Source organism: Oncorhynchus tshawytscha, linkage group LG23 (genome assembly GCF_018296145.1).
Source record: "Oncorhynchus tshawytscha isolate Ot180627B linkage group LG23, Otsh_v2.0, whole genome shotgun sequence".
NCBI lineage: Eukaryota > Metazoa > Chordata > Actinopteri > Salmoniformes > Salmonidae > Oncorhynchus > Oncorhynchus tshawytscha.
The window spans coordinates 16,777,470-16,791,150 of record NC_056451.1 but is presented as its reverse complement, the minus strand read 5'-3'; the positions used below and the strand labels follow the sequence as shown (position 1 = coordinate 16,791,150).

The 13,681-nt window shown below is 42.5% G+C and overlaps 1 protein-coding gene across 39 annotated transcripts in view; it reads right to left on the bottom strand.

Annotated features, from left to right (window-relative positions):
* Window positions 1–13,681, bottom strand: part of LOC112222529 (regulating synaptic membrane exocytosis protein 2-like) — a 223,015-nt gene that overhangs the window by 25,261 nt on the left and 184,073 nt on the right. For 25 of the 39 annotated variants that reach the window (XM_042304750.1, XM_042304741.1, XM_042304748.1 and 22 more), the window contains one exon: window positions 5,621–5,871. The exons of 12 other annotated variants lie outside the window; for them this stretch is intronic. In XM_042304750.1, coding sequence (XP_042160684.1) covers window positions 5,621–5,871 — 251 coding nt within the window. The remainder of the gene's footprint in view (window positions 1–5,620; window positions 5,872–13,681) is intronic. 2 more of the 39 variants (XM_042304747.1, XM_042304782.1) reach the window with 1 other exon arrangement.

Here is a 13,681-nt window from a genome sequence, read left to right as displayed (position 1 = left end):
CTCCTTGTATGAGCTGAAAGTTTAGAGGGACGGCCAGGTCTTGGTAGATTAGCAGTGGTCTGATACTCCTTCCATTTCAATATTATCGCTTGCACAGTGCTCCTTGGGATGTTTAAAGCTTGGGAAATCTTTTTGTATCCAAATCCGGCTTTAAACTTCTTCACAACAGTATCTCGGACCTGCCTGGTGTGTTCCTTGTTCTTCATGATGCTCTCTGCGCTTTTAACGGACCTCTGAGACTATCACAGTGCAGGTGCATTTATACGGAGACTTGATTACACACAGGTGGATTGTACTTATCATCATTAGTCATTTAGGTCAACATTGGATCATTCAGAGATCCTCACTGAACTTCTGGAGAGAGTTTGCTGCACTGAAAGTAAAGGGGCTGAATAATTTTGCACGCCCAATTTTTCAGTTTTTGATTTGTTAAAAAAGTTTGAAATATCCAATAAATGTCGTTCCACTTCATGATTGTGTCCCACTTGTTGTTGATTCTTCACAAAAAAATACAGTTTTATATCTTTATGTTTGAAGCCTGAAATGTGGCAAAAGGTCGCAAAGTTCAAGGGAGCCGAATACTTTCGCAAGGCACTGTATATACACACACACACACAGTTGAAGTCAGAAGTTTACATACACTTAACTTTTAGTCATTAAAACTTGTTTTTAAACCATTCCACAAATTTCTTGTTGATTAACAAACTATATATATATATATATATATATATATATATATAGTTTTGGCAAGTCGGTTAGGACATCTACTTTGTGCATGACACAAGTAATTTTTCCAACAATTGTTTACAGACAGTTTATTTCACTTATAATTCAATGTACACAATTCCAGTGGGTCAGAAGTTAACATACAAGACGTTGACTGTGCCTTTAAACAGCTTGGGCAATTCTAGAAAATTATGTCATGGCTTTAGAAGCTTCTGATAGGCTAATTGACATCATTTGAGTCAATTGGAGGTGTACCTGTAGATATATTTCAAGGTCTACCTACAAACCCAGTGCCTCTTTGCTTGACATCATGAGAAAATCAAATGAAATCAGCCAAAACCTCAGAAGAAGAATTGTAGACTCCACAGGTCTGGTTCATCCTTGGGAGCAATTTCCAAAAGCCAGAACATACCACGTTCATCTGTACAAACAATAGTATGCAAGTATAAACACCTTGGGACCACGCAGCCGTCATATCATTCAGGAAGGAGATGCGTTCTGTCTCCTAGAGATGAACGTACTTTGGTGCGAAAAGTGCAAATCAATCCCAGAACAACAACAAAGGACCTTGTGAAGATGCTGGAAACAGGTACAAAAGTCTCTATATCCACAGTAAAACGAGTCCTGTATCGACATAACCTGAAAGGCCACTCAGCAAGGAAGAAGCCACTGCTCCAAAACCGCCATCAAAAAGCCAGACTACAGTTTGCAACTGCACATGGGGACAAAGATCATACTTTTTGGAGAAATGTCCTCTGGTCTGATGAAACAAAAATAGAACTGTTTGGCCATAATGACCATCGTTATGTTTGGAGGAAAAAGGGGGAAGCTTGCAAGCCAAAGAACACCATCCCATCCGTGAAGCACGGGGGTGGCAGCATCATGTTGTGGGGGTGCTTTGCTGCAGGAGGGACTGGTGCACTTCACAAAATAGATGGCATCATGAGGTAGGAAAATTATGTGGATATATTGAAGCAACATCTCAAGACATCAGTCAGGGAGTTAAAGCTTGGTCGCAAATGGGTCTTCCAAATGGACAATGATGTAACGGTTTTCGTCGTCTGAGGAAGAGGAATCGGACCAAAGCGCAGCATGGTAAGTGTTCATGCTTTTTATTGAAACTGAACACTTTAACAAAAATAACAAAGCGAACAACCGAAACCGAAATAGTCCTGTAAGGTGCAAAACACTACCCACAAAAACCATGTGAGAAAAAGCTACCTGGTATGGTTCCCAATCAGAGACAACGATAGACAGCTGTCCCTGATTGAGAACCATAACAAAGAAATACAAAAACATAGAAAAAAGAACATAGAATGCCCACCCAAATCACACCCTGACCAAACCAAAATAGAGACATAAAAAGCTCTAAGGTCAGGGCGTGACAAATGACCCCAAACATACTTCCAAAGTTGTGGCAAAATGACTTAAGGACAACAAAGTCAAGGCACTGGAGTGGCCATCACAAAGCCCTGACCTCAATCCCATGGAAAATCTGTGGGCAGAACTGAAAAAGCGTGTGTGAGCAAGAAGGCCTACAAACCTAACTCAGTTACACCAACTCTGTCAGGAGGAATTCACCAAATTATTGTGGGAAGCTTGTGGAAGGCTACCTGAAACATTTGACCCAAGTTAAACAATTTAAAGGCAATGCTGCCAAATACTAATTAAGCGTATGTAAACTTCTGACCCACTGGGAATGTGATGAAAGAAATTAAAGCTGAAATAAATCATTCCCTCTACTATTATTCTGACATTTCACATTCTTAAAATAAAATGGTGATCCTACCGATTTTTACTAGGATTAAATGACAGATTGTGAAAAACTAACCCTAACCCTAACCCTAACTTCTAACTTCAACTGCATATATATATACTATATATATATATATATATATATATATATATATATATATATATATATATATATATATATATATATATACACTGAACAAAAACATAAATGCAACATGTAAAGTGAGCTGAAATAAAAAAAATAGTAAAAGCTTATTTCTCTCAAATTTTGTGCACAAATTTGTTTCCATCCCTGTTAGTGAGCAATTCTCCTTTGCCAAGATAATCCATCCACCTGACAGGTGTGGCATATCAAGAATCTGATTAAACAGCATGATCAGTGCAACTTTTGCTGGGCACTCTAAAATGTACAGTTTTGTCACACAACACAATGCCACAGATGTCTCAAGTTTTGCAGGAGCGTGCAATTGGCAATGCTGACTGCAGGAATGTCCACCAGAGCTGTTGCCAGAGAATTTAATGTTAATTTTTCTACCATAAGCCGCCTCCAACGTTGTTTTAGAGAATTTGGCAGTACGTCCACCCGGCCTCACAACTGTAGACCACGTGTAACCACGCCTACCAAGTACCTCCACATCTGGCTTCTTCACCTACGGGATTGTCTGAGACCAGCGACCCGGACAGCTGATGAAACTGAGGAGTATTTCTGACTGTAATAAAGTTATTTTGTATGGAACTAATTCTGAATAGCTGGGCCTGGCTCCCCAGTAGGTGGGCCTGGCTCCCAAATGGGTGGTACTATGCCCTCCCAGGCCCACCCATGACTGTGCCCCTGCCCAGTCATATGGAATCCATAGATTAGGGCCTAATAAATTGATTTCAATTGACTGATTTCCTTATATGAACTGTAACTCAGTAAAATCGTTGAAATTGTTGCATGTTGCTTTTATGTTTTTACATTATATTCTTTTTGATAGAAATACAAATATAACTTTTGCAGGTGCTCATTCATTTCCAGAGAAGTTGTGCACTTTCCTTTTGTGAAATAACCATTGAGACACTATAGCCAACTAATTTATTATACAACCACATCATGGATGGGGTTAGAAATGAGAAGAGACAAGTGTACAGATAAAGACATGACGATGTGCTATCTAGAGACCCTATCAGGGATATTGTCCATATCTTGACAAAATCAGTCACTCAAAGAACTTCAGAAGCTCACTTCAGTCACGAGTCAAAAAGGGGTCGAAGGAGGAGAGAGGTTTTACTGACGGCTGTGGTGCAACTATGACAGAATGATGCGCTGTGGTGCAACCATGACAGAATGATGTGCTGTGGTGCAACCATGACAGAATGATGCGCTGTGGTGCAACCATGACAGAATGATGTGCTGTGGTACAACCATGACAGAATGATGCGCCATGACAGAATGATGCTGTGGTGCAACCATGACAGAATGATGATGCAACCATGACAGAATGATGTGGTGCAACCATGACAGAATGATGCGCTGTGGTGCAACCATGACAGAATGATGTGCTGTGGTGCAACCATGACAGAATGATGTGCTGAAATCAGTAGGAATGACTAAAACTACAAAGAGATAAGACTGTCATGTCATGTGCCTGTCAAATCATGGGTTGGAGGGGTAAGGCAGCGCCACGTGAGTAACGCACACATACACACATCATTCCCTACCTCCCTTTACGATCAACCCTCAGTGGACACGATTGATGAAGAAGGGAGGAGTAATCATTGACCATAATCAACCCAGACCTTGGCTGCGTCCCAAATGGCACCCTACTCCCTCTATCATGCACTACTTTTGACCAGCATATAGTGAACAGGGCGCAATTTGAGAGACAGATTTTGATGACATAAAAAGGCCATTTAAGGTGTGAACACTCCTTGAGACAGCAGAGCGTCACCTCTCAGGACTTTGGGTATGATAGAAGCTGACCTTCCTACAGATGGACCAGAACTCAATCAGGGACAACCCGTGACCAAGACAACCCACCCACCCAGCCACCTGCCTGCCTGCAGCACATTTTATTGTCACATTCAAGTTCCACTCTCTCGAAATAACACAAGTCCATGTAAAAATAACCAACATCATGTTGGTGGGCTTTGCTTTGTGTGATATTAACTGAGGAACGTGTTATGAAAATAACGTATGATGATTGACATTTTCAGGTCATCCATTGGCGTAAATCACTGCAATAATGGCCTTTACCAGTCCTTTCCTTCAGGAGGAGTACATTCAATTGGCCTAGTTTTTTAATTGAGAGGCTACGACAATGTGTTACCCTCTAGTCTCACTTTGCTAGGTGGTTTGACTGTTTTCATCATTATCTCGCTCTCTCCCTCGCTCTCGTTTTCTCTCTTGCTCTCTATTGCTTTCCTCGCTCTCGATCCAATGATAAGCAGTTCATACTGTTCTGATACACCTATGAGAAGATGTACTCCTTCGAGTATTCATGACAAACATTGTGACACAAATGAAATCAAATGTAAAATGTTTCTCTCCCACCGGCTGCATCTCCACCAGTCAGTCTATGAATAGACCCAGAGTGCTACATGATATGGAGGCCCTTAAGAGTATAGCATCTTGAAAACATGACCGAAAACAGCAAAATAACATATGTAACTGAAGCCACCTCTCTGCCATGTTAAACATAAATGTAACTGCAAAACTACAGTATCAAAAAACAAGAAGAGGAACCATTATTTGAACATCACGCACACATCATTAACAATCCATTGCGATGGTCTGCATGTTGTTTTCTTATACAATTCTGTTCCTGCAAAGAACAATAATCATAAGAAAGGGTCTCAAGACAGGAAGGAAAGTGTCTCTACAGTAGGATTGTCATCGTCTAGGAGGAAGAGAGAAGTGACGAGGATAAAACACATTCATGCCATCCTAGACATCCTTCTAGCTCTGGATCCAGAACTCCTGCAGACAGAAAGATATGCAAACTGGAGGAAAAGGAAAGAACTGAGGTATCACATGACATTCATTGAAAGAGAGAGGGGCAGAAAGACATGATACACAGACAGTGTCATAGTACAGTACATCAGAGAACAGAGGGAAGGACAGAGGCATATATATCCCAAGTGACTCAGGCACGCCTACCTGTTTGGCTGAGCTGAGAGGTACTCCTGCTTTTCCGCGAGAGGCCAACCACTGCCGCCATTTTGGCACCAATACTGGAGCGCCTCTTCTTATCCTCGTCCCCGCCTACCATGCCCACGCCCGTGTCCGATTGGCTGCCGTCCGTCTTCTCCAGGTTGCACATGTCTCCACCGATACTTGTGCTCTTGGTCATGTTCATACTTCCTGATGACGTGCCCAACTGCCTGTTTTTCATTTTGGACGCAAAGTCACTGTCAGCCACACACCACCATTACAGGGGCAGGCCAGGACAGACAGGATAGAGGAGTAGGAGAGGGAGAGGAAGATGAGGTAGAGGAGAGGAGGTAGGAGAGGAAGAGAAGAGGGAGAGGAGACAGGGGTGGAGACAGAGGAGGAGAGAAGAGGAGACAGGGGAGACGAGAAAATGAGACCGGGGAGGAGACAAGGACAGTCAGCTACAGTAGTCTAGGACTTAGGGAATAGGTTTAGGGACAGGATTCAGCTACAGTAGTCTAGGACTTAGGGAATAGGTTTAGGGACAGGGCTCAGCTACAGTAGTCTAGGACTTAGGGAATAGGTTTAGGGACAGGGCTCAGCTACAGTAGTCTAGGACTTAGGGAATAGGTTTAGGGACAGGGCTCAGCTAGGACTTAGGGAACAGTAGTCTAGGACTTAGGGAATAGGTTTAGGGACAGGGCTCAGCTACAGTAGTCTAGGACTTAGGGAATAGGTTTAGGGACAGGGCTCAGCTACAGTAGTCTAGGACTTAGGGAATAGGTTTAGGGACAGGGCTCAGCTACAGTAGTCTAGGACTTAGGGAATAGGTTTAGGGACAGGGCTCAGCTACAGTAGTCTAGGACTTAGGGAATAGGTTTAGGGACAGGGCTCAGCTACAGTAGTCTAGGACTTAGGGAATAGGTTTAGGGACAGGGCTCAAGGTCGTCTGGCCTGAACTTCCCACAGATGTGTCATGCACTGGATGGTACAGCTGGTTGATTGATACATTAATATGGCTGTTTTACTGCTTTTGTGATCATTGTAAAATGAGTACATATAGAAAACAGTCAAAAATGAAAAGTGAATTCAACTAACATGCAGAGAGGTACAGTAAAAGCCTGTGACACCTTGTTCCTCCTTCAGCCATCTAAAATGAAACAGTCATATTGTTTGAACAAAAAAATATCCTTCACCTTTTTAAGAAATAAGACATCTTAATTCTAAAGCTCTAAATTATAGTCTTTCTACTTTTTATCCCCGGCTTCAGATGAGCTATTCATTCTGACTGGTAATCTGTTCTTATTTATTCTCCTCAGGATTCAAGTGATCACGGAGAAGATGTGAAGTTTGACCCTGATTCATGAGCACGCTTACAATTCGTGGAAGACTTCATTTCAATGCTGCTGAGAAATTATTCACCCCAACAAATATATATATTCTGCTTGAAATGAAATAGGTGTCGAAATGAAGGTCTCATTTTGGCTCACAGTGCTAGATTTCAAGTTTGAGAGACAAATGATTAACTGTACCATGGGTTTCAAGTCCTAATGAGTATAAAGGAGTATAAATACGTGGGAAAGAGCCGCCCGAGGACAGGAGTCGTCTAAAACTGCGGCTGACCTATAACACGCAATTGTCTCATCCAGACGATTATAAGAAGAGTCAGTAGGGTCAAACTTAAGAAAAATCAATGCCCTTTAACAATTACTTCTTCAATTATTTCAATTAGGCTCCTCTCCTCCTCTCCTCCTCTCCCGTCTCTACCATTCACGTCTGTGGTGTTTAGTTCTCTATTCAGTAGGAAGCTGTTCCATAGGCTACTTCCCTTAATTGCTCTGAAGGTGGTTATATAGGGCTCATGTATCCTCACTCAGTGAAGGGATGTTTCTGCTTCTGTATGAACTGAACACGTCCACTGGGTTCATCCTAATCGCCTGTAGATACTGAACTGAACACGTCCACTGGGTTCATCCTAATCGCCTGTAGATACTGAACTGAACACGTCCACTGGGTTCGTAATAATCGCCTGTAGATACTGAACTGAACACGTCCACTGGGTTCGTAATAATCGCCTGTAGATACTGAACTGAACACGTCCACTGGGTTCATCCTAATCGCCTGTAGATACTGAACTGAACACGTCCACTGGGTTCATCCTAATCGCCTGTAGATACTGAACTGAACACGTCCACTGGGTTCATCCTAATCGCCTGTAGATACTGAACTGAACACGTCCACTGGGTTCATCCTAATCGCCTGTAGATACTGAACTGAACACGTCCACTGGGTTCATCCTAATCGCCTGTAGATACTGAACTGAACACGTCCACTGGGTTCATCCTAATCGCCTGTAGATACTGAACTGAACACGTCCACTGGGTTCATCCTAATCGCCTGTAGATACTGAACTGAACACGTCCACTGGGTTCATCCTAATCGCCTGTAGATACTGAACTGAACACGTCCACTGGGTTCATCCTAATCGCCTGTAGATACTGAACTGAACACGTCCACTGGGTTCATCCTAATCGCCTGTAGATACTGAACTGAACACGTCCACTGGGTTCATCCTAATCGCCTGTAGATACTGAACTGAACACGTCCACTGGGTTCATCCTAATCGCCTGTAGATACTGAACTGAACACGTCCACTGGGTTCATCCTAATCGCCTGTAGATACTGAACTGAACACGTCCACTGGGTTCATCCTAATCGCCTGTAGATACTGAACTGAACACGTCCACTGGGTTCATCCTAATCGCCTGTAGATACTGAACTGAACACGTCCACTGGGTTCATCCTAACTGAACGCCTGTAGATACTGAACTGAACACGTCCACTGGGTTCATCCTAATCGCCTGTAGATACTGAACTGAACACGTCCACTGGGTTCATCCTAATCGCCTGTAGATACTGAACTGAACACGTCCACTGGGTTCGTCCTAATCGCCTGTAGATACTGAACTGAACACGTCCACTGGGTTCATCCTAATCGCCTGTAGATACTGAACTGAACACGTCCACTGGGTTCATCCTAATCGCCTGTAGATACTGAACTGAACACGTCCACTGGGTTCATCCTAATCGCCTGTAGATACTGAACTGAACACCTCCACTGGGTTCATCCTAATCGCCTGTAGATACTGAACTGAACACGTCCACTGGGTTCATCCTAATCGCCTGTAGATACTGAACTGAACACGTCCACTGGGTTCATCCTAATCGCCTGTAGATACTGAACTGAACACGTCCACTGGGTTCATCCTAATCGCCTGTAGATACTGAACTGAACACGTCCACTGGGTACATCCTAATCGCCTGTAGATACTGAACTGAACACGTCCACTGGGTTCATCCTAATCGCCTGTAGATACTGAACTGAACACGTCCACTGGGTTCGTCCTAATCGCCTGTAGATACTGAACTGAACACGTCCACTGGGTTCATCCTAATCGCCTGTAGATACTGAACTGAACACGTCCACTGGGTTCGTCCCTAATCGCCTGTAGATACTGAACTGAACACGTCCACTGGGTTCGTCCTAATCGCCTGTAGATACTGAACTGAACACGTCCACTGGGTTCATCCTAATCGCCTGTAGATACTGAACTGAACACGTCCACTGGGTTCATCCAAATCGCCTGTAGATACTGAACTGAACACGTCCACTGGGTTCGTCCTAATCGCCTGTAGATACTGAACTGAACACGTCCACTGGGTTCATCCTAATCGCCTGTAGATACTGAACTGAACACGTCCACTGGGTTCATCCTAATCGCCTGTAGATACTGAACTGAACACGTCCACTGGGTTCATCCTAATCGCCTGTAGATACTGAACTGAACACGTCCACTGGGTTCATCCAAATCGCCTGTAGATACTGAACTGAACACGTCCACTGGGTTCGTCCTAATCGGCTGTAGATACTGAACTGAACACGTCCACTGGGTTCATCCTAATCGCCTGTAGATACTAAACTGAAAGAGGCACAGTGAATACTGTACATCTAAATTATTATTTTATCCTCCTATCATTTAGCCTACATTACTTATTTATAAAAATACAAAATCAATAACACATGCTACAATTAACTAACTATGGATTACTCTGTTTGACTATGAGTTTCTATCAACCAGCACTACACATGTAAGACATAACGCTCCTCAGAAATCAATCAGCCCATAAGCTCGCTGTACTAGCTCAGTGTTCTGAGGGAGAGAGGGGTAAGCAAGTGAGAAGTAAGCGATCACTGTCACTACACATGAGAGAGTGAGAGCGAGATGGGTTGAACTATTTGCACATCATTACCACACTGCATATAGACATAACGCAGACATTTGAAATGTCTTTTGGAACTTTTGTGTTATCTTTACTGTAAATGTTGTATTGTTTATTTCACTTTTGTTTATTATCTATTTCATTTGCTTTGGCAATGTAAACATGTGTTTCCCATGCCAATAAAGCCCCTTATATTGAAATTGAATTGAGAGAGAGAGAGAGAATGAGAGAGAACGGAGAAAGAGAGAGAGTAAGGAGAGAGAGCATTTCACAATATAACTGCTGTTATGATACTGACAAAGTACACCATGATACTACTTCTGGAAAGTTCCCTGGCCTAACCCCGTTCATCTCAGTCTGAATGCAGTACGGTGCCAGCAAAACGCTTCTATTGAGCTCAGTGGCCAGTCAGAGATGGAGGTGAATGAAATCTAGCCTACAATATTCTCTCTCTACTTCTCCCCTGAACTCAGCAGAGGTGACTGAGCATTTGTCCACGCTTCCTAGGCTGTCAGCTCCTCTCTGAATTTGTATTATTCATTAGTTTACCATCAGGTGAATTTGGGAGTTTCCTGATGCAATAGAAGACTTGTTGTAACTAGCTAAAACTATATCATTTTCTCTACAAATTTAAAATCTGGAATGTTCTACTGGAATCCAGCCTTCTTTAACTTTGCCACCTTGTGTTGTTTTGCATGGTCATGGTTGGCACTGCCTACAGTCTCACTAGAGGAGGGTAAGGGTTGTTAAACAGCGGAGATGTGAATTACAAGCACACCTCATAAAGCCCATTGTTTATGATAGTAAGTAGAGTCAGTGAGAACTGCTCTGTCCTGGATTACATAGAGGGTTATGTATTAGTCTCCAATAAAGCACATTGTTTATGATAGAAAGTAGAGTCAGTGAGAACTGCTCTGTCCTGGATTACATAGAGGGTTATGTATTAGTCTCCAATAAAGCACATTGTTTATGATAGTAAGTAGAGTCAGTGAGAACTGCTCTGTCCTGGATTACATAGAGGGTTATGTATTAGTCTCCAATAAAGCCCATTGTTTATGATAGTAAGTAGAGTCAGTGAGAACTGCTCTGTCCTGGATTACATAGAGGGTTATGTATTAGTCTCCAATAAAGCCCATTGTTTATGATAGTAAGTAGAGTCAGTGAGAACTGCTCTGTCCTGGATTACATAGAGGGTTATGTATTAGTCTCCAATAAAGCACATTGTTTATGATAGTAAGTAGAGTCAGTGTGAACTGCTCTGTCCTGGATTACATAGAGGGTTATGTATTAGTCTCCAATAAAGCCCATTGTTTATGATAGTAAGTAGAGTCAGTGAGAACTGCTCTGTCCTGGATTACATAGAGGGTTATGTATTAGTCTCCAATAAAGCCCATTGTTTATGATAGTAAGTAGAGTCAGTAAGAACTGCTCTGTCCTGGATTACATAGAGGGTTATGTATTAGTCTCCAATAAAGGCCATTGTTTATGATAGTAAGTAGAGTCAGTGAGAACTGCTCTGTCCTGGATTACATAGAGGGTTATGTATTAGTCTCCAATAAAGCACATCGGAACCGTTGATGAAGAAGTGACTTCAATATATGCTTTTTATCTCCACTGTGGTGGTGGTGTTTAATCTACTGACACAAAATGACAACAGTGAAGTTGTGGGCTGCTCTTATACATAGTCAAATATTAATTTGAGATCAATATGATCAATATGATTCCTGTATTGATCCCATCGATATGATTATGTAAGCAGCATTTCTATTGCCTGGCTTCATCCTACAACCCAGACAGACAGACCTTCAACAAGGCTATACATGGCTGCAGTTTATCTGAGTCCTCAGTTCAGGGGATGGTCTATGAGAGCTATAGCTTGCCTCAAGAATATACCAAAATCTCCCATCTAATGTTACGGATGGCCTTCCACCACTCCTCCTCCACCCCCTCCTCCTCCTTAGCTCATTGCTGAGTCTTGTGTCAGGGCCTGTCCACAGTGCTAGGCAGCTTGGAACACTGAGCCTCTCCAGAGACTGGAGGGACTGGTTTCAACCCCAGCTAACTGAACACACCAACACTGTGTTCCTTCCTTGTCATGCAGATTGTTGCTGTGTGTTTCATTTTCATCTAGGCCAAGATGTTCCCTCAGCTAAAACAAGAGCTGCACAAGTATTTCTGTGTGTTCACGGGCCAACAGGATTTAGTCTGGTTGGCTCCTATCCGAGGCGCTGAGTAGCATTATAATGCATGTTCAATGTAGGTTTGTTCTTAGGTAAAATTAGCACAGCCTCTGCACATTTTTGATTTAGAATAAAATACTTCAACAAAAGCATGAAAATGCTTGAACTGAAGTTGAAAAATATGATTGAAAGGATCATTTTTTTCTCAAAACAGCCTTTCAAATTATTAATACTAATTCAACCTAACTGTAAATAACTTCAGTCACTGAAATGACAGTGGCTGACAGGCACCTTGACAACCGGTTGATGAATGATGAATGTCAGATATGGTCATCTCAGGAAAGGCAAACGTTGTCTTTCTCCCCTCTCCCCTCATCAGCAGCCTCTACTGTGGGATCTAGATAATCTTGCAGAAAGAGCGGCGCTAAAACTGAGGTGATGCAGAAATAATTGGTTTCTATGGAAACCGTGCTCCCGGTCAGAGAGTTTGCGTGCGTCCTCCTCTCCTCCTATCTACATGAGCCACAGACACACAGATAGACAGCTGAGTCTCAATGTTGAGTGACTGGGGAATAAGAACAGGATATACTGAGATATGCCTTGTTTCATCATTTCTCTGTACAGCTTCCCTTGGGTTTAAGTGTAGAGTTGTTTACTCATCTTTGAGGGGGTGCAACTGTACCTTATTATTAAAAGACAGATTTGTCCTTCAATGTATTAGTCTTTACTTAAACTCACAAAAATTAGCAGTTACCCAGGTAACAATAATGGATTAAATGGAGAAGAATGAGGTGTGTGTGGGAAGTGTATGAATGTGTGTGTGTCTGTGTGTGTATTTAAATGTACTAATGGAAACTAACTACCTGGACACCACTGGCGACCATCCACTCCTCTTAGCGTAGTTCCGGTGTGTGTGTGTGTTTGTGTGTGTGTGTCATGTGTGTGTGTGTGTGTGTGTGTGTGTGCGCATTGGTGAAAAGCGCATGACAAAAGAGCTTGTGTTGTATTATACACTTTAAATGAAATAAACATGTCCATGGATTTATCCCTATTGTCATGTGATTACATGCGTGTGGTAAAAAGCTTATCTTCATCTCCTTGCTGTAAATCATCAACACATCAACTGAATTGAGAGGAGACGTGTAACACTGATCTTGAGATTGGATTGTGAAGACTATGAACGTAATAACCAGCACAAAACCCTCAAAGGGAAAACTGACAATAATGTCTGTCATGTATGTCCCTGAGCAGTCTACGGCCACTGTAGCTATTCACTATGCTATTGAAGAGGTTTGGGTTTCTATACAATGCCCTTGTATTGCCAAATGTTCATTCGTTCTATTAGAAAACTGTCCATGTAGGTCTCTAGTTAGCCTTGTTCATCTCACCTCTTATATGTCAAATTGTTAAGCCAATCGAGCGGAAAAGCCACTCAAATAGTGAATCTCTGTCTGTCTCTCTGTCTGTCTGGGAACCTCTCTGTCTCTCTGTCTGTCTGGGAACCTCTCTGTCTCTCTGTCTGTCTGGGAACCTCTCTGTCTCTCTGTCTGTCTGGGAACCTCTCTGTCTCTCTGTCTGTCTGTCTGTCTGGGAACCTCTCTGTCTG